Source organism: Xenopus laevis, chromosome 3S, assembly GCF_017654675.1.
Source record: "Xenopus laevis strain J_2021 chromosome 3S, Xenopus_laevis_v10.1, whole genome shotgun sequence".
NCBI lineage: Eukaryota > Metazoa > Chordata > Amphibia > Anura > Pipidae > Xenopus > Xenopus laevis.
This window is the reverse complement of record NC_054376.1, coordinates 73,724,720-73,746,580: the sequence shown is the minus strand read 5'-3', so window position 1 is coordinate 73,746,580 and position 21,861 is coordinate 73,724,720. Positions and strand designations below refer to the sequence as shown.

The following is a 21,861-nucleotide window of genomic DNA, read 5'->3' as shown; positions in this document are numbered from 1 at the left end:
ATCGCTATAGTACTAATGATCCATTAGTTCAAAGTTGTCTCAGGAGTTGTTATCAGGCCCGGATAAGTGGAAAGGCCACCAAGGCCCAGGCCTGGGTGGCAGGATTTTAGGGGGCAGCATGCTGCCCAACCACACCCACATTGGTTCAGAAACACTGGGGATGTACAAAAGATATGATAGTTTTTAAAATTTCCCGTGTGCCAATCACAATTTCTCTGGTCCCAATGATGAAAATTTGCACGAATAAAAGGGAGGGGGCGATGCCGATGAACTGCAGCCGGCCTAGGGGTGCCCGCTATGTAAATTCCGTCTTGGTTGTTATTCGTCATGTGTTGTCAGAAATCATCAAGCAGAAACTTAGGTTTGCCTGTAATATAAACTAATGCTGTAAGGCGGATTATTATATTCTGTTGCTAATTGTGCTGGTTTATGAGCTGCCATACACCAATAATAATTTTCTCAACCTTATTTTGAGACATATATATTATATATATTCAGTGTCTTGTGCTTTGGTCCCTAAGCTCAGTAACTGACTGCCGAACTGATCATGTGGAGTGAATGAGCAAAAAGAAGAAGGGGAGCTACAGGTGCATCTTTGGAGGCACAGATCATTACTGCTAAATGCCTAAATGCACTGGGCTGGTATAGAAGCCCATTGTGTTGAAATTTAAATGTTTTAATGTACTAATGTACAGACCATTACACCCTTAATATGGACATGTTTTTTTGCATTCTTTATATCATAGGACAACCTGTAAAATATTGGGTTGCACTTCTACTGTATGTAGGGATCCCATCAAGCAGCCTCTGGTCAGTAAGTGGGAGTAGTGAAATTAGGCTCCATGCGTGTGGCAAAACTGAAAAATATCTCAAAATATGACAGGGCATTAGGTAGAATATAGGAAAGTTGAGAGGCCTCATTGTTAAAAAGAATTCTAGTCAATATGAAATATAACCCCATTAGGAGCTGAGCTGCTGTCTGCAGGAGACAGTCGGATCAGGGCACTGCTTACAATATATGACAGAGAAGAAACGAGACATACGTGAGGGTACCAGTGTGGGTGTAGAGTGACGGTAAGTGCAGAGTGATGCTGGAGTATTCATTGTATAGTGTACCCTATCCTGCACAGAGGGGATTGCAGCTTTGTGCCTGACGCTTCAAAAAGCAGGATAGAGTGTATGTGAAGCACTGTCACTATCTTTATTATATGGTAAGTGCAGAGTAAGAGATGAATACCAGTAGTTAGTATGTGAGCAGAGTCCTGGATGTGGGAGTGATGTGGCACTGCTACCTAATGTTACAACAAAAATTATATATTTACCGGTATATTCCAAAAAGATTGTAATAATGCACACTCTCTTTCATGCTTTTTTCCACCCAAGTGGACTCCACTGTCCCTTAAATAAATAAATATATGGATTGCACATATATGGATTTATTTATTTAAGTGATACTCGTCAGGAGGCATTGGTTGGGCAGCTCCCTTTGGATTGGCACCTCAGCATATTTTCAGGGTGTGCACCTTTCAAATTATAGACTCCACTGTCCCTGTCTTTAAAAAAATGTATCTGATCTCAAATACCTATAACAGTGTATCAGTTGTACAGTGTATTAGCTGTATTAAAAGGCGCATAGATTCGTGGGAGGAGGGGTTATTCTTCCATTGTATAGAACACTGGTAAGGCCCCATCCAGAATATGTTGTACAGTTTCGGTCTCCAGTGCTCAAACAGGACATTTAGAGAGGGTCCAGAGAAGGGCAACTACGCCGGTAAAAGAAATGAAAAATCTTAGCTATGAGGAAAGACAACGTTTTTGGGTAAACTTTTTCAAAATTAAACATTTCCACCAATGTCACAGGGATATCTAGGGATAGTGAATTTGTAAGAACATACTGAAAAATAATAATGCAATAACTGTATACAGTACTGTATATACATGCAAATCAACAATTGTATTGATTCATAACTTGATTTCACTTGGTGGCAAAATAACCTTTATTGATTTTCACACAAAAATTATGGCTTTTTTTATTTTTTTCATTAATATTTCAATCCATGACCATGTGTCTCAAAGAATATTGTTGCCGCAGCCTTAAAAGAAAAGATCAGTGTAAAAATAAAAACTGTAAATAGGCTGTGCAAAATAATAAATGTTTCTACTATAGTTAGTTAGCCAAAAATGTAATCTATGTATCTAAGACTGGAGACAATGGATGTCTCAATACAGATTAAGAAAAGCAGAGGTGCAGGTACTGCCATACACCAGCAATGTACATAATTATCAAATTGGAAGCCAATGCCTGAAAATGTGTGTCATACAGGGTGATCCCAACTTTATTGCATGGTGATCAACACACTCCACACAGTGACTTGTTACAAGTAAATGGTTGATTACTGACTGGTAACCAATCAGAAAGCTGCAAAGCAGGAATTGGGTTCTGGCTATTATGTTAGACATCCAGTCACTCCAGCCTTTATAGGTTACTTTTTTTTTGCACAGCCTATTTACCCAGTTTTTAATAAAAAAAATAATTGAAGTAAAAGCACTCTGCTCATACAGAAGTTAAAATTCATAGCCACTCCTCTACAGAGCTGTTTCCCCATCCTATCATCTTATAACAATCTATTGTTTGATTTACTGTGTTTTGGGGGGGTTTTAATCGCTTTTAAATGTAAAAGGTGTTTTCGGTATTAAAATTAATTTATACTTTAGGACCACTATGGGCAAAACACTCACTTACAGGTGTGATTGAAGGAGCTACATTGCAGATGCCAAAAGGCTAAACTCTAAGTGCTATTCACTTTTAGGGGCAGATTTATCAAGGGTCGAATTTCGAAGTAAAAAATACTTCGAAATTCGACCATTGAATTAAAATACTTCGACTTGGAATATCGAAGTCGAAGGAATTTTCACTGAATTTGGCCATCGAACGATCTAAGTGAAATCGTACGATCGAGGGATCAAACGATTTTACTTCGACTTCAAAAAACTTAGAAAAATGCTGTAGAAGGTCCCCATAGGCTAACATAGCACTTCGGCAGGTTTAATTTGGCGAAGTATTGAAAAAAGTTTTTTTAAAGAGACAGTACTTTGATTATCGAATGGTTGAATATTTCAAACTATTTTACTTCGAATCGAATTCGAAGTCGTAGTATTCTATTCGATGGTCAAAGTATCCAAAAAAAAATTTTACATAGAAAATTCCCTGGAATTCACTTCGACCCTTGATAAATCTGCCCCTTAATTTACTGGCTAAATAAATATGTAAACTATATACTATATACTTGTTTTGTAAATTAATCATTTTAAAAAATGAAAATGTTCATTACTGCTTGGTTATTCAGCCAGATGTTTTCTTTTGCTTTTTCCAAATATTCAGTCTGTGAATGTGACTGAACTGGTTTAACTTCTCGCTTTAGACCATAGTATTGTTTTGGCACCAGTAGGCAGATCCTACTGTTGTTTTGACTCAAACAGTTTTTGTATCAAGTGACATGATATAATTTCTTGTCACAGATGAAGATGTTATAAATTCAGAGAGGATATTTGGCTACTTTCTGTTCTGTTGGGTACTGGAAAAAAAAGAGGACGAGCTGCACCATTTTGGGGGGAATTCACAAAAGTGTCGGTAAAATAAGTAACCCAGAAGTGGCGGTCGACAAATTTGTAAAATGTCGCATGAACGGCAAATTCACAAAGGCAGATGTTACCATCTCTGAATGTCTCGTAAGTCTGTCAATTTTCTAAAATGTCGTATATCTTTTCATCGTACAAACGACATTTACCAAGACTTTTTAAAAGACAATTTGACTGACATTTTCATTTTGGAGAGGCTAAAGTGTCTGAAAAATTGTCGGTAAAAAAAATGAGTTTACGAGTAATTCATAAAAATGTAGGGAAAAGTGGCGCCGAAAAAACTACGCCCACTTTTAACGACACTAATTCAAAAGTGTCGTACATGTCGGAAAATTGGCAGAGAAATGCTCTGTGAATCTGTCGGCTGTTGCTACGACACTTTCTAAGACATTTTAAAGTCATTTTTTCGTTCCCGACACTTTTGTTAATTCCCCCCTTTGTGTTGCAAACTAGTATACTGGGTTTACACCTAATGACCAGGAAGTATAATTTTCAAATTTTGACAATTTGTGGATTTTGCAAGTCCACAAAAACGCTGATTCCCAGAGATATAAAATATATTTGTTATTTATCTCAAGTTCCAAAAAAGATCTTTGGCAATAGAGTGCAATTATCCAAGTTATTCAAACCACTTATTACAGTACAGTTAACCTCTTAATATCAATATGTGAAAGCTTACATGCCTCTGCCAGCCTCCATACAACCTGAATCTCTACAGTTATTTCAAGTTTATCATTTCAATGGCTATGTTAGCAAGTGGGTTGAATATAAGACAGGGTCTTAAAAATATAAATAATTAATAAAAAAACAAAATTCACCTCACAAATAATTTGCCTTTTAGTTCATGGGGTCATCCTAGCACAGAGAAATTTGTACCAATAAAGTAACATACAACAACCAGTTTAATGTATATTCATTATTCTACATGCTGTAATCAGACCTTATTTCTGAATAATGAGCTGCACAGATCCTAGCAACCAGGATTATATTCTGAGGCAGCATTGACATAAATAGTGAAATTGTCAGTCTTTAATATAGTCAACTTTTTGGCAAAAACAACTTTAAACTTCCTTGTATCCATTGCTTATTTACTTGTAAACCAGCTGTTATAAATCTATTAACAATTGTTTTATCCAACCCATATCCAATGACCACTGGAATTTATTTTATTGCAATGAACAATTCATAACAAATCAACATAATTTTATTGATAGTCCTGGACAGCAAATCCACCTGGGAAAAAATGCAACAGTTTATTATTGCCCATAGTGCTCTATGAGATTCTGTATGCCAGACCAATATATTTACTGGCAGGCCAGGGATAATGAATCCTGAAGTCTCAGTCAATGATAAATATCAGTTTTGTGCATACTGCCAGGGAGAGAATTAAACTGTTCAATAAAAGTATCTCATACAAAGCTAAATATATATTTAAAGCATACAATAACTTCATAATTCTATGTTGGTTTTTTAACACTGAATAATACCAAAGGGTACCACACTGCCAAATTATCAGATTTTGAAAAAAATGCAATATTGTATTGTTATTATGTGAGCAAAATAATGGCACTTGGGTATATTGCTTTAGCTAGTCAAGCATACTCAGGACATTTGTAACCCCACATTGTTCTCAAATGAAAGAAAATCCAACATATGAACAGGATGTGGCTTCCCTTTTTATGTTTTTTTCCCTCGCATCAGAAATGCACCTTTATTAGTGGCATTGTTTTTGGCGTTGGGAGGGGGTTATTAATACACTGCCCACCCAGCACCCTGGGGAAGGACCATGAAAACTACATAGAATGGTGTCCCAATTTTTAAAAAAAAAATATGTATGTTATTTTCTACCTCCTACATTCCCCCACTGGGACAGGGCCCCTAATAGGACTCCCATTTGTTCCTCCCTGATGGCGAGTACACAGGCAAATATTATAGGCACTCACCATACAAGTCAATGGGGGGTTAAGGTACCTCGTGCCTTTGGCTTAGTATAGGCACAGAACTGCACAATTGTAGCAACTACACCAAAAAAATATTTGTTTTCATTATTTAAACTGCACAAGAACATATTGCTTCTACGTGTGTGTTATAAATCAGACCTTCTGTTCCCATGTGGGTACATGCAGTCAAATTTATCAGAGATTCACTGGTCAAACAAATGCATGGTATCCTGGCATTATATTAAAACATGGGTGAAAATAGCACATGTATTTCGCACAAGGCATACTGCCCAAACAAAGATCAACATACAGGTACATTTACACAGGCAACAATTTAAAAACAGTGGTGTTTTATAATGTGGTGAAATACACGCTATTTTCAGCAAAGAGCATCAGCGTCCAACATTTCTAGTACTAAATAGCAAAAAAGAAGAGACAGATTCATTATTAGAATGAAGAAACTGAACTTTACCATATTTCATCAGAAAAAAACACACAAAATATCCCTTTGTTATTGCAGCCGGACAATCTATATGAGGTTTTATAAAAAAATATATACTTAGCATATATATATACTTAGCATTGCTAATAAGGGTAATGACACAGGTGGCAGTTTGGGGTATTATTATCAAAAATATTCCAAATTGCCCATATGTTATTGCCCTTAGGCTGCTGGTAGTATGAAGGCAAACATGTTTATCTCCCTTCATAAACACCAAGTAAAAAAAAGTCTTTACTGCCCCACTTGTAGGACTTTGACAACAGCATGGTACTGGTAACAACATTAAGTCCATCCTCAGAGCTATATTCATTACATTAATTACTCATCCTTCTTATTTTGCATTCCATCTGTTGTGTTCTGAAAGAAAACACAAACATCAATTAATTATACACAAAAATATGACAGATATCACATTTGTAAACATGAATTATAGGTTGACTAGTAATTCATCAGCATCAATATAATAATTGACTACAGTACAATTGTGTGTATTATAACTGTACAGGTGGGCAAAATATCCAGCATTTCTATGGTTTCAGATGGCAACTTCTTGGACCCAAGAGTGTGATAGTAGGTCATCATCAGGTGTCTCAAAATCTAGTCAGCATTTTTTTTAGCAAGAATCGCCTGACCCGCAAGTCATAGCGGTAGCTAATGAATACAGTAAAATTGATTCCGCCCATTGTACCCATCCATGAAGCTGTTTAATTCCAGGTTGGCAAAATGCATGTAATCATGCTATGTGCCCCTGATCGGTATCTGAGCTACAGATAATCAGTGGATTAAAGGACATGTAAATTTGTCAATTTTACTAGGATTGCCAAAATAATTAGGCGTCCCCCAGTAGAAATAAAAAAAGATTGCTAAGTTTTCACCTAACAAGAGCACCGGCCTGTGGAAAAACACTGTAAGCACAGCGATCTATTTCACATTGGGGAAGCCTAACATTTTGGCATCCTCCAGTGAAATAGACTTTACCCACAGTGAAATAGACCTTTAACATAACACTACAATGACAAGAATTCTAGGAAGGAAAAAGGTTTTACTGGCTTTAATGGGGTGATTCCTAGCATTTCACTCCCACAGTACTTTCAGGCAATTACCACAAGTAAAGGACAGAGTATTTTGTCCCCGTTCATGTAACTGCTAATTGTCTGGACAAACTGAGAGTAAGCCCATGTATCATTGCCCTAAAGTGTCTCTTCCCCTCCACAAAACTTAAATACAGATTGACTATCTGGAATTTATACTGAGTAATGATGACTGTTAACTGTTGAAAACAATTTGTAATTTGTAATCCTTCCTCTTTTGGGGAATTAAGTTTTAGTGAGGTGCCAGAGGTCAGCTGAAATCTGATGACACACATTGGTATTTTCTGACTTTAGTTACTCAGGAAGCATGCACAGTAGAGGCTAACGTTACTGCCGCTGAACAATATTTTAATTGGCATCTGTTATGCAGAAAGCTGTAATAAAACAGAACCTTGTACTTGATCCCAACTAAGATATAATTAATCCGTAGTGAAGGCAAAACAATCAATCAATTAATTAATCAATGTTTAAATAATTTTTAAATCGACTTAAGATATGAAGATCCAAATTAGGGAAAGATCCATTATCCGGAAAACCCCAGGTCCGGAGCATTCTGGATAACAGGTCCCATACCTGTATTACATTTGATCAGAGTTGGTGACCTCACTAACTGAGCTGTTCTGGAAAGCAAAGGGGAAATTAATTAATTTTAAAACTTTCTTGTATTATTTTATAGTTAACATTTCATTATAGGATATGGCTCAGCAGCAAGTAGCCAGTAGCCAGCATAGCAAACTTCCATATTTAGTCATAGCGCACATTTCTCCAGTAGGCACTTTCACTGGTACAAACATTCAATATGGAACAGCACTACTCATTATATTAAGGTTAAAAGTGCCTATATTGCATTATTTTATATTTTGGGTGCTTCCTTGGCCCTTTATCCTTTAAAGATAAAGGGCCAAGGAAGCACCTGAAATGTAGCTGTAATGCCTGGAAAATAATGCAATAAAGGCACTTTTATCTTTAATATATTGAATAGTGATGTTATCAATATAGTGATATATTGAATGCAGTATAGGATATGGTACCATAGCTATAATATATCAGTATAGGGAATACAACATTAATATGTATACAATTTCAGCAAAAAGAGAAGCTCCTATTATGGCATTCATATTATAACTATATTATAACTATATATGGAGACTGCAGTTATTACAAGAATGATATTTCAAAAAAGGGAATATCCCCATTATTGTTACTATAAAAGAGCAGCTGAAAATGTGTACACTATAGTATACTGTATATATTACATGGAAACATACATACCTGAAGCTTCTCATGTTCTCTTAGAAGATGATCATATTCTCTAGTAAGTCCATCACACTGTTTCTTTAGGGCACTTGCATCTTTTTGAGATTTGGAGAGGGCTGTAAGTGACAAGGGACATTATTTTAGCCTCAATTATATTACACTTGATAACGTAGGCAAGAAAACAACATATTATGCTGAAAAACTGCATCTGTATGTGCCAAACATTTTTTGAAAATTCATGCTGTGTGTGGGGCACTCGGATGGGCCTACCCGATTGATATCTGGCAGATATAAATTGGCCAGGTTTGATTTTCTCATCAGGTCAAAAACAACATCTGCACATTGATGTGGTCCTTGGTCTCACTCTTGGCATAGCGGTTATTATAACCGACCCAATGCCCTATTGGCTAAAAACATCATAAAACACTTTTTTATAATAATCATTATAGAAATCAAATAGTATCAAATTAATATCAAATAATGAATTCATAATAATCAAAAATGAACAATGAATTATAGTTCACCTTTAAGTTAACTTTTAGTATGTTATAGAATGGCTAATTCTAAGCAATTTTCAATTGGTCTTCACTATGTATTTTTTTATATTTTCTTAATTATTTGCCATCTCCTTCTGACTCTTTCCAGCTTTCAAATGGGGGTCGCTGACCCCACCAAAAACAAATGCTCTGTAAGGCTACAAATGTATTGTTATTGCTACTTTTTATTACTCATCTTTATATTCGGGCCCTCTCCTATTCATATTTCAGTCCTTATTTAAATCAGTAAATCCAAATTACCCTAGCAACCAGACTGCTAAAATTGCAAACTGGGGAGCCGCTGAATAAAAAGCTAAATAACTCAAAAACCACAAATATAGTGAAAACCAATTGCAAATCACTCTCAACATCATACTAAAGTACTAAAGTTAACTCAAAGGTGAACAACACCTCTAAAGATTAATAGTATTTATTACCGCAATGATTAATTGATCAAACACATTTTACTGACATATTGATTAAATCCCTTATTTATTTATTTATTTATTTATTTAAATAAATGTTAACATTGTCTATAACCTTCTATGAGAATTGGCAGTCCAAAGCAATTATTATTTAGGATGGTTTGAAATAAAGAGTATATTTTCATCAAATCGATCGGACTGTGCCTGACTAAATCCAATAAGTATCCTGAAAGAAACCTGCAGAATTTGTAGTTCAGTTTTTGACTGCAACTCCACATAGGAACCAGTTTTAGGGAAAAGCTAAAATTGAACTTGAGCTACAAAGTAAATTTCCATGAATCTGTTAATGTTTATATGGAAACTGTTTAGGCAACAGAGTGACAGTTGCTCAGATGTTACCTCAAATATTTACTTTCAAGCAATGCAGGGAAACCAAAATGCAACACTTTCTGACAAATACTTACATAACAGTAAAATGTATGACACTTGATGACCCTGGCTTGTTTTTACTAAACTAAAAAAATTCACTTTCTACAGTTTAACTGGTTTCTTGTTATACTTTATACTGTTTATGTATTGATCACATGCCTGCGGTTTACAGTTATACATTGACTAGGCTAAATGACAGTTGTTATTTGGTAAACTTACAAATTATACACAACACAAAAGTCTTTGAGAAGTGAAGGAAACTACGACACAATCTACTGTTACCAAGCACATCAGACAAGTGGTGCATGTATCATCCATCCATGACTGAAAACATTGAAAAGAGCAGTGGACATAGTACTGTCTGTGACCATTTCTAATACTACTGAATGAAAGCACACCAACTAACATCAAAGAAAAGTTGATATACACATTAATGACTTATATAAGTCATTGTATAAGTCATGTATATAAGTTGGATATATGATGCCATTCAATTTCAAATGGTGGGATATCTACTAAAAAGTATTATAGGGCATATGTCGTTTGTTTTGTAATTATAGCGATAGACAGATCATGTTTTCCAGTCTGTATTCATGGAACATACTTTATTAATAAGTAGGCTGGAGGTACATATTATGGGTCATTTATTCATGGAAGGTAGTGCACAAGCTGCAAAAAAAAAAGCAGTGGGCCATTTTTTTATGCTGCCTTTTATTGGCGTCAATTGCTACAGATCTCTGCTCTCCATTTCTAACCTGCAGATCCCCCAATAAGTACAGTGCTGCCTCCTGCCCCATTCCGCCATTTCTATACTGCACAAGGTTCAGAACGCTGTCAGACCAGGAGAAGAAGTGCTGCCTGAATGAACACATAGGGGCTGATTTATCAAAATTTGAGTTTGCGGGTTTTTTTTCACAATTTCATACTAAACGCAGTGAAAAAGGTGAACACCAATTTACTCAAAAAGATTCTTCAGAATCTCAAATTGTTGGTATTTATAAAAGTAAAAACCTGTGATAATTTGCCAGAAAAAACTTAGCAAAACAAAAGCTTGTGAAGTTCAATATACAGTAGGTCAATGGGTTTTATTTCTAACAACGTTATTTTCCCAGTTTATTAGAAACATTTCAGTTTCTTAGCCTCATTGAAAATAAATGGAATAATGTGATTCTTGCTGGCATGACACTTTTCTCTGTGAAAAAAAACACATGCATGAATATTCTGTCACTTTTTTTTCTTAAATAAGTTGCACAATTTTGTCACTTTATTTTGGTGTGTGTATGTTTTTTTTCCAACCTCGAACATTAGTAAATAGGCCTCCACATGTTCTTGCATTTATTTTGTTGGTCTCGGTAGATAATTCATTTTGAATTGCATTTTTTCAGGGGCAGCAAATTTCCACCTCATGTAACTTTAAGTTCCATTCTGCACTTTTGTACTCTTTTACAAAACCAATTTACCAAAACCAAGTCCTTACCATCTGTCATTCTTTTTAACTCTTCTTTAAGGTTTTCAACTTCCGTCTTCAATTTCTCATTATCTGCTTTCAGTGCCCACTTGCCTTCATCCATTTTAGCATTATTTATTGTCTGTATATGAAACAAAAAAAGGCAGATTTAAATTAGGCCACCAGAAGGGTTATTTGTTAATTATACTGGGAATAATGGTGCATTTGCATATGTATTTTTAATCATGAATAGTTATTGGGACTGTTATCCATTAACCTGTTTTCCAGAAAGTAAAATAAGGCAATGTCATGCCTCATTGCATCCAATGTAAACCAAAAATTAATTTTAGACTTTTTCTGTGTAATAATCAGACATTGCACAGATATGTATATCCAGTGCTCATTACCAAACCAGAATTCAGCAAATACATTCTCGCATAGTCTAATCACCTTCACTTAACATCAGCATGTTATTGTCTTCTATCTTGGCCACATTCATAAAAAATAACATGATGATGGTGGTGGAAACCTCCTTGATGCCAAAAAAATTTTGTTTGTCAACACTATCATCACAAAGGTGTGTCTTATTCATCAACATCATCATCATGAAGGAGTGTGTGTGTGTGGGTGGGTGTATATGCACACAATGTTTCTTTTTAAAGCCGATTCATGCCCCTACTTACATTTTTAAGACCAAGAAGTTTTCAGTGATACCTTTAGGAGAGGTAGTGGGTCCTTCATATGTTCATTAGTCAATTGTAACATATACAGTATAATGCACATCTTGTTAAGATTATATATAGTATACAGAAACATTAATTGGGGATATGAATTATTGGATTCGGCCGAACCCCCAAATCCTTTGCGAAAGAGTCGGCCGAATACCGAACCGAATTTGCGTATGCAAATTAGGGATGGGAAAACATTTTTACTCCCTTGTTTTGTGACATGCAATTTCCCTCCCGACCCTAATTTGCATATGCAAATTCGGATTCGGTTCGGCCGGACAGAAAGATTCAGGAAGACTTCAAATCCATATTGGACAGAGATTGATATACATGTAAGGATCCAACTCCAATGGCTTGTGTATATATTTTATGCAAAATGGTTTTATGTTAGAAAAAAAAATCTTAAAGGCCACAGTACCTGAGTTGCAATGCTGAGCAGCCAGAGGTTTAAATGACTAATGCAGACCGCATCTCTGAATGATACTCTACATAGTTCACTCTGCCTGGCTGGTCAAAATGGCACTTCTGATTTGCTGTGGCAAATGCATGATATTAGCAGTGTAAAACTGATAGTATCTTTATTAGAGAGATTAAAATATTAAAGATGTACCCAATTCCAAATTCAGATTGAGATCTGGCCAAATCCTGCAATTCTAAAACCATTTTACTTCATATACTGTAATTTTATTGGGGAGAGGGGTTCCCAGATTCAAATTGAGATTGGACCAAATCCAACTCCTACAAAAAGGTATTACAGTGCTTGGCCAAACTAAATCTGAACCTTTAATATTATTTGACTTTAGAACACTGGGCCCTTGAAGGTGAGAATTTATTTTTCATGTCCTACAGTTATTAGGGGGGTATTTTGGTCACTTGCATTTTTAAATTCTTTTGTGGTTGATTCATGCTACATTCAAACAATGAAGGCCTGAAGATTGTAACCTACTGCTCACTGTTAAGGCCCAGTCATAAATTGCAAGGAACAAGTTTTACTTGCATGTGCAGACAGTTCATGCTACTGTAGCTAGAACATTAGTTTGAAAACACGTCTACAAGCAGTGAAAACATTGCTGTATTTCATATTTTCTGTGGCAAATGTAATTGCTCAAACACTAAAACGCATTTCCTAGTGCTAATAATCTCTGCAATTTTACAAATATTTAGGCATATGATAAAACATGCTAAAAATATACAAAGCTATGATATTATGCCAAGTCAAGTAATCTGTAAATTGTTTATTTTGGAATACCATGCTCACAAATGTCTCTATGCTTATTGTTTATCTTTATGCCTCTGCAAGCAGACAGACTGGTCAAGTGGCAAATTTAATTGAAGTACTCCTATGTGCACACAGGACATCTGCTTTTTTGCCTACATTTTGTACATAGATAAAGTCGTCAGTATATTCTATATGCGTGTGTTTCATAACACAGTATAAATGTGGGGCAAGGTTTACTGCATAAAAAATGTATCACTTTCAATTTTCATCTCTTACCGTCCTCCTCTCTCTCTTACCATCCTCTTACCTTATGCAATTGCTCATTTTCTTCCATGTATTTTTTGGCAGCTTCGTTGGCATTTTCTACTTGGGTTTGCATAGCACCATTACCTTCAATCTCTGATGCAAGTTCCATTATTAGGGACACCACCCTACGTAACACACTGTAAAAGAAACACGGCAGAATGCATTTTTTAATTATTTATAAATAAATCATGAAATCAATATGTTGTCTGTGCAGTATGCAAACAGCGATATTTATTTTTGTAAATAGAACATGTTTTTTAGAGTCACTATTGACGTAACTGCTTTTCCAACATGTTCACTATAAAATATCTACCTCTATCTACATCGATATCTATTTATTGATTAGGAACAGAAATTTTCCATAAATTTTCTCTCCTCTCTAAAACACTTTTGCTATGCAGCTTTTTTTGCTCACCAATTAAATACCTAAATTCAGCTTGACAAATAGCAATGTATAGAAACCAGTGGCTACTAATACAGTCACTTGTGAACCAAATTCTGGGCACATATGCCAAGGGATTTCCTAAATAATTATATTACCAGTGAACAGATAAGCATAAGTCCATTATGAAACAGAATCTTCTGTGCACTGGTAATATATCTATCTTGTAAGAATCACACAGGGAGCAGTTTCCCTGTTTGCCCTATTTAGCTTAGAAAATAACAACAATCCTAGATTTTTCATGATTGAAATAATAGTCATAAGGTGCAAAATAAAATATGTTTCTAGTTAGTTAGCCAAAAATGTAACCTATAAAGGATGGAGTGACTGGATGTCTAACAGAACAGAATACTACTTCCTGCTTTTCAGCTCTCTAACTCTGACTTAGTCAGCTACTTTAAGTGGGGCCACATGGGACATTACATTACTCAGCATGCAGCTCAGATTCAAAAGCAATAGTTATGTCCCATGTGCCCCACCTCAAGTGACTGATTGGTTACTGCCTGGTAACCAATCAGTGGAAACCAAGAGAGCTGCAAAGCAGGTAGGAGTGTTCTGGCTATTATGTTACACATCCAGCCTTTATAGATTACATTTTTAGCTAACTGTATTGAAAAAAATTTTTAGTTTGCACACCTATTTACGGTAACTAGTTTTTATGTTTATGCTGAAAAATTCCTTTAAGGTTTGCCCAAACTATGAAGCAGTGCCAGACTGCTTAGTTGCTCTATTGGCCATAGGCAGTTAATATATTGTCAGTTTCATTAAAAAAAATACTTTGTACAACTGCTTGCCTTATAAATGGACAAGCTATATTAATGCATTTGCTTTTTTGCTGGTATGTACAGTATAAATTAAATAATTGTATAAGCTGCATGTATGGTGGCACACAAAATGGCGAATGTATTCTTGTTCTCAGACATTTCAGTAGGTTGCTTTGTACCAAGCCGATGCTGTCTTTTTACAATACACTACAGGTACTTTTGATTTCACAAGCCTGCTGTTGGTGATGTTGGGGTTAAATACACAAGAGAAGGACTGTGTGTACTGGTAAGGAATGGAGAACATGCAAAGGGCCTATTTGTAAGTTTGACATCAGGATAAGATACATGAATACATTACAATTCTTTGAGTTTGTGCCAGCACAGTTCTATACATAATAGATCTTGCCAGGCAAATTGAATTGCCCTCTATGAGGAGATATGTAGGAACCTAGACTCTGGATTGGCTATGGATGTAATCTACATGGTATTGTACAGCCTTTATGTCTTGTTGATGTGTAAAGGGATTTAACATCCAGGGTGGTGAATATCCACTTTGGCTTCCATTCAAAGTCCTTCAAAATTTCCCATGTTGCCTTTGTAAATCTTGTAAATTTGGCACAAAAACTAAGAATTTCAAAAGTCATACAACTGGAGAACAATTTGAGATTCAGGACCTTATTAGATGCGACACTACAAATGTCATTTACCTTCTGGAGTGCCCATGTGACCTTCAATATGTGGGCAAAACAAATAGAAAACTAAAGGAAAGGATAGGGGAACATGTAAATAATAAATGCAAAGGTTTTATGAAGCACGCAGTTTCGAAACATTTCTTAGAACAATATAACAAAAGCCCAATGGGTCTAAAATGGTTATTGATTGAAAGGGTTAAAAAAGACTGGAGGGGTTGTGATATGGTGAACAACACACTACGCAAAGAAAGTTGGTGGATCCATAAACTTAAAACATTATCCCCCCATGGCCTTAATATTGATTTTAACCTTAGGGCTTTTTTAGCAGGATGATTTTTTTGTTATGAAATATCAGAAATAGGATGTATTTTGTGCAACAATGTTTATGGAATGTATCTGTTTATGGGGATCTTTGCAAAGGATAGATGCTTTTCTGTGGACAATAAAGTTTTCTGGACTTTGAATATGGTGAGTAAAAGAAGCGATTGTTTGGAAGTGAGACTATAGCTCATTTGGATGAAGCCATTCGGCGAAACGTGTCAGCGATAGGACGGGAGTGTGGAAGCGGCAGCCTGGTGACCCGAGGAAACTACACTGGACTAAGGTGAATGCATCGGACAGTTACGCAAAGGACTAGGAACAATAGACCGGAATGCCACATTGGTTTTAAAGCGATTTTATTGGAGGAATGCTTTTTATTCACATGCGGTTATATTGGAACATAGCAAGTTCACTAAAAATATAATTTATTTTGAAATACTGCAATATATATATTTTATCTGTTTTATTCCCCCTCAAAACCTTGTGGTTTTTAAGGAATACAGCAAACTCTTGTGGAAATTGTCTTTTTTTGAGGGTAGAGGAGAGCCCTGCTGATTGCCTAATTGGGGAAACACCTTTCGTTTTAAAGGATCAACCACTTAACTAATTGTCTTTTCCTTTTTACAGGGTGATAGGCTGAAAAAGATCAAAAAATGTTTTGGGGGTACCTTCCTTCCCCCCTACATTTGATAACATATGGCACCTAAACTAAACTGTGGGCACATGTGTAGGGCAATATAACACCTCTATATAATTTTATTAAAGGGATCCAGTCATCGGAAAACATGTTTTTTTCAAAACGCATCAGTTAATAGTGCTACTCCAGCAGAATTCTGCACTGAAATCCATTTCTCAAAAGAGCAAACTGATTTTTTTTATATTCAATTTTGAAATCTGACATGGGGCTAGACAGTTTGTCAATTTCCCAGCTGCCCCTGGTCATGTGACTTGTGCCTGCAGAGATATGCTTTCTGGCAGGCTGCTGTTTTTCTATCTCAATGTAACTGAATGTGTCTCAGTGGGACATGGGTTTTTACTATTGAGTGCTGTTCTTAGATCTACCAGGCAGCTGTTATCTTGTGTAAGGGAGCTGCTATCTGGTTACCTTCCCATTGTTCTTTTGTTTGGCTGCTGGGGGGGAAAAGGGAGGGGGTGATAATACTCTAACTTGCAGTACAGCAGTAAAGAGTGATTGAAGTTTATCAGAGCACAAGTCACATGACTTGGGGCAGCTGGGAAATTGACAATATGTCTAGCCCCATGTCAGATTTCAAAATTGAATATAAAAAAATCTGTTTGCTCTTTTGAGAAATGTATTTCAGTGCAGAATTCTGCTGGAGCAGCACTATTAACTGATTCATTTTGAAAAAAAATTTTTTCCCATGACAGTATCCCTTTAAGGTTCCCTGGCCTTGTGTAGTGTAATGTATTTGCTGCAGCATATACGGCCATTATAACTGCACACCGTGTGCAAATTAGCCAACGCTAGCGTAACTTCAAACTGCTGGCGTATTTTTGCTAGTGCAACTTTGCCAGCATTCGTTACCCTGTGCGCAACTTCGGATCTTCGTGAATTAGCGTTGTCCAGGCGAATTTACGACTGGCGAAGTGTTGCAATGTGAGCAAAGCCAGTGCTGGCAAATTTTCGCAGATTAGTGAATTTGCCCCAGAAAGTAACTGGTTAAATTAAGAAATATTGTCCTAGAACATAATAATTGTGCTTGGATACAGAACTGGCTAAAGGGTTGGGAGTCAAAGGGTCAAAGAGTTGTGGAAAGAGTGGAGCAAATAGTATTTTTTTTTTGACGAGTGCTGTTAGTGGAGTATCGCATAAGGCTTGTTCTTAGCCCTCTGCTTTTTAACTTGTTTATTAATGATCTTGAGATGGGCAGTATTTGCTGATGATACCAAATTGTGTAAAACTATGAGTTACAAGCAGGAGACTGTTACTTTGTACAGCAATTTAAATAAATTGGAAAAATTAGCAGTAAACTGGCAAATGAAGTTCAAAGTTGATAAGTGCAAGATTATGCACTTTGGTAGAAATAACACACATGTGAGTTATACGTTAAATAGAAGCTTATGGATCAAGAAAGATCTGGGGATTTTTGTGGATAACAAACTGTGTAATTCTTAGCAGAGTTGCCTAGTTGAAAATGTAACTAGTGCCTAATTCCACTACTGCAAAGCTTATGTGATCACAATGCAGAGCCTATACATAAAACATGATGGGCAAATGTAAGGTTTACTTACAGCCAGAAAAATAAAGAGAATCCTGAGATGTAAAGATTCCTTTGAGATCTGAAAAGTTTCATGTGGATGAGATCATAGGAACTAGGATACAACTTTGCATTTTTATCTGTCAGATTGCTTGCAGAATATTTTCTCACTTCTCTTGCAGCATCTGTAAAATAGTAATCTGTAAGGCTTAATGAAGATTACATGAACATACAGGAATTTACAAAGTATGTGAGCAATATCATCAAGTGCATGGTCGTGGGAGAACCAGCCACACCTTGGTTATGATATCATTGGAAGCATCACCACTATATTGCCTAAATAGACTTCAGGGCTGGGTGACCTTCCTGATGACTGATATAAAAAAGCATGCCATCAGGGATTAGCATCTCAATCCATAACTGCAGCTACAAAAGCCTGATTCCATAATATAACCCATTTTAGAATAAACTTATAGGTACTTTATGCCCTTACACCAATAGAACCAATTTTAGTTCTAACAAAAATTCTGCACCCTGCCCAGTAGGAATTAATTAACAAAGAACGTTACAGCATGGGGACCATAGTCATTGGGACAGATTCACTAAAGAACAAAGTGGCTGATGCTAGCATCAATTTGCCAGACATCCGATCCTCAGGGACATCACCAATTCACTAACAGGTGTAGAGAACAATTTGCTAGTGAACGAGGCCGTCGCTAGTGTTCATTTGCACTCTTTTCCAGGCGACTTTTCGCTCTGATGAACGGTCGTTACTCCGCAAATTCACTTAGATGCGAATTTTACTGAACATAATGTTTACTTTCACTAGAGTTTACTTCGCCACCTCAGACCAGGTGAACTGATAAAATGAAGCTACATCCTCCTCAATCTTATGTCAATGACATCATATCCTGTATCCCGGAAATGCATTAAAGTTGTAAAAAAACGCTGTTGACTTTTCTTTTTTTAAAGTGGGATTGCCTTGAAAAGTCCAAACTATTAAAGATTTATGTGTGAGGAATTTTTTAAAACTAATTTGAGGAACATGCCACTTTTATTTAAGGGTGGGCTCATGTTAAGGGCATTAGAGGATGTCCTCTGTCTTTATTATGTCTCATTGGACATCTTTGAAATAGTGGGAACTTCAAGCATTTGCACCAACATTACTATTAAAGGCATCCATACAACTTTTTGGTACCCGCCCTATTCAAATTAACCGAAGCGCAAGAGTGCTAGTGAAGTTGTGCTAGGCAGAAATGAACACAGCAAAAATTTGCTATTAAAGTCTCTAAACCATTTCACCAGTATCCTATCTGACATTATAATATAAAAACCCAGCACAAAAAGGAGAATAAGCATAAGAAATTACCAATTTCTTTCTACAATGGATTATATTTATACATGATTCAGTTTGCAGATTTAAGTCTTACCTACAGTAGGTTGTAACTATCTAGACTGCCATCTTAAGAGCACTCCCTAAGTATTATATTCATAGTACAGAAGCCTAGGAATGCATGCAAAATATAACTTACCAAGAAACAAAACAATTAGAACAACTATAATTGAAAGAAAAGCTTTGTTCCAATATGGTGATACTTTACTCCACAGCTGAAATCTGAATATCTTTCTCCATCTGTGTATAAGAACAAAGGCATTACATTATTCTTTAAAGAGATACTGATATCAGAAATTAACCAGACTGGTTGGCAAAACAGTCAGGTTTAAGAACAATTAATTATAAACGAAAAATGTTGCTGTAGTTTCGATCCTTGATAAAAGTCATAATGTGGACTGATACAAGTGGTATGTGTAATAAAGAGTTTTTTGAATACAAAAGAGTATATATATATATAAATAAATATATACAATTTATGTAAGATCATGTGAACTTAAATAAGCATGAGATCAAATGATTTGTGAAAAAAGGGAATAATATAAAGTGTTACATTTTGTATAATATATAAAAAAAAGATATCCCCATATTTAATAAAAGGCACAGCAACCAATGAGATGTTTGCTTCTAAATCGCCCACCAGTATATGCTCCCTACTTACCACAATACAGAGCGTGGTAAGAATAAATGTATTGTTCTTGTCATTATGTGAGGGTAGTACTCAACAATATATGCACACATCTACAATGTGTGTTGTACTGTACAATGTACAACATAAAAGAACACAAGAAGCAGCTACAAATACCGCTAGCCTCATTATAGTTGATGAAACATGTGTAAGTCACATCATACCTCAGAGGAGAAATAAATGGGATGCAGAGAATTAGAAGTACAGCTACTTCCCCATACAGAAAACTTGCAACGGCTGTCCACTGAAATGTCATCATAAATCCTTTTTATCCTATTGAAAAAAGAAGTTAATGTAGAATGCATTCATGTAAAAAGCAAGATTTTTGTAATAATAATACCTCTAAATGGATGAACACATTTAATTCCTGATCCACAAAAATATATACACTACCTTTTCCAAAAATTATTTCTTTGCATCACCAGGCCTGACATTTTTTCCTGCAACCATATTGTTTTTTGTGTATGTAGTGTCACAAGGCTTTCCCACAGGCACTGCATTTCTAATCACAATGCAGGTTTGGGATCCATTATCTGGAAACCCATTATCCAGAGAGCCCCAACTAGGAAATTGCCCTTTCCCCATTAAGATCTATTTAAGTGGGACGTACAGTGTTATCTTCATCTCCTAGTTTTATATGTATAGCTCCAGAGGGATTAAAGTAGTGCAAATTGCATTTTTACCTCTTAAAAATGTAATTGTATCAGAGCTGCAGAGACATACTTGCTGCTCCGTGCCTAAGCAGAAATGAGAGCTGGGTGTGTACTTTCATTTTCCCACAGGAAGTGGTCATAACTGTGAGTGACATTCAGTACCAAGTCCCACCCTATGTCTCTCGGCTTCTAACCTTCATATTGTTCCTGCTTGTGTCCTAACATCCTTGGTTATATTTTATTCCTACCACTTTATTTGCACTTCTTCTACTGTGTATGCAAACATATCTCCGTCCGTATGCAAGCAGTGAAAGTGTCATGTAGAATGAGATGAACACTGAACATCCTGCTGTCATCTAGATGTTGTTGAACTATAACTTCTAGAACCTCGCAACAACCTTTAGCTGGAGCCAGGCAATTCAATTCAATTCAATTTAACTGCACCTCAGAAGGAGGTGGGACCTGTAGTTCGACAACATCAGAGAAAGCACAGATTTTATTCTCTGTGTGTTAGGATTCACAATGGAATACAGCAACTAACAAATAACTACTTATATTAGACAGGCAAATCCAATGGGTTTTTTTACATCTGTCTCAAAATTTCTTACAGCAAAACCTTTCTCTCCTGAGCCAACAAACATGCTTGTGCAATGCACACTTGGTTTTTTTTTTATAAAAAGGAAGGGCAGGACACAGTTCAGGCAACAATTGTTTCTCAGTTTCTGCTGTCTGTGTTTAGGTCACTGCCATGTCAGCCTCGGTTTTCAACACAGTCCTCTCCATTGCAGGGAGACAGAATGCTGGGAGGGAAGGGGGAGTAGTTAACAAACTATCTGTGCTTCAGCAGGGCTTTCAGAACACAGTGCTGGAGTGCATGATTGTCAACCCAGTTTTAGAAGTCCTATGTTTCTGAATCCCCCTTATACTATATGTACCCCTATAATTAAACTTGGTGTATAATTTGTAACTTTAATTAAATGACTTGTAAGTGTCCCCAGAATGTTTGGCAACAATACTGCTATACTATACTACTATGTCCTAAAGATGAGCTACAAGCAAATATTGTATATATTCAGACATTTTTTCTTTCCCAAGGGCTGGCATTTTTTTTATTTACTTTCTCTCTGTGCTGTCCCCCATGGTTCCCTCCTTCATGGACCATTCTCCAAT

At 36.1% G+C, this 21,861-nt stretch overlaps 1 protein-coding gene across 2 annotated transcripts; it reads right to left on the bottom strand.

Moving 5' to 3' along the window:
• Positions 1-4,766: 4,766 nt before the first annotated feature.
• bcap29.S (B cell receptor-associated protein 29 S homeolog) lies at positions 4,767-20,738 on the bottom strand. Of its 2 annotated transcripts, none has more exon segments than NM_001091953.1 (8): positions 4,767-6,438; positions 8,445-8,545; positions 11,297-11,408; positions 13,521-13,656; positions 17,992-18,142; positions 19,490-19,590; positions 20,203-20,311; positions 20,722-20,738. In NM_001091953.1, coding segments are annotated over 7 exon segments (732 nt in total). In that variant the 5' UTR covers positions 20,295-20,311; positions 20,722-20,738; the 3' UTR covers positions 4,767-6,399.
• Positions 20,739-21,861: the final 1,123 nt, after the last annotated feature.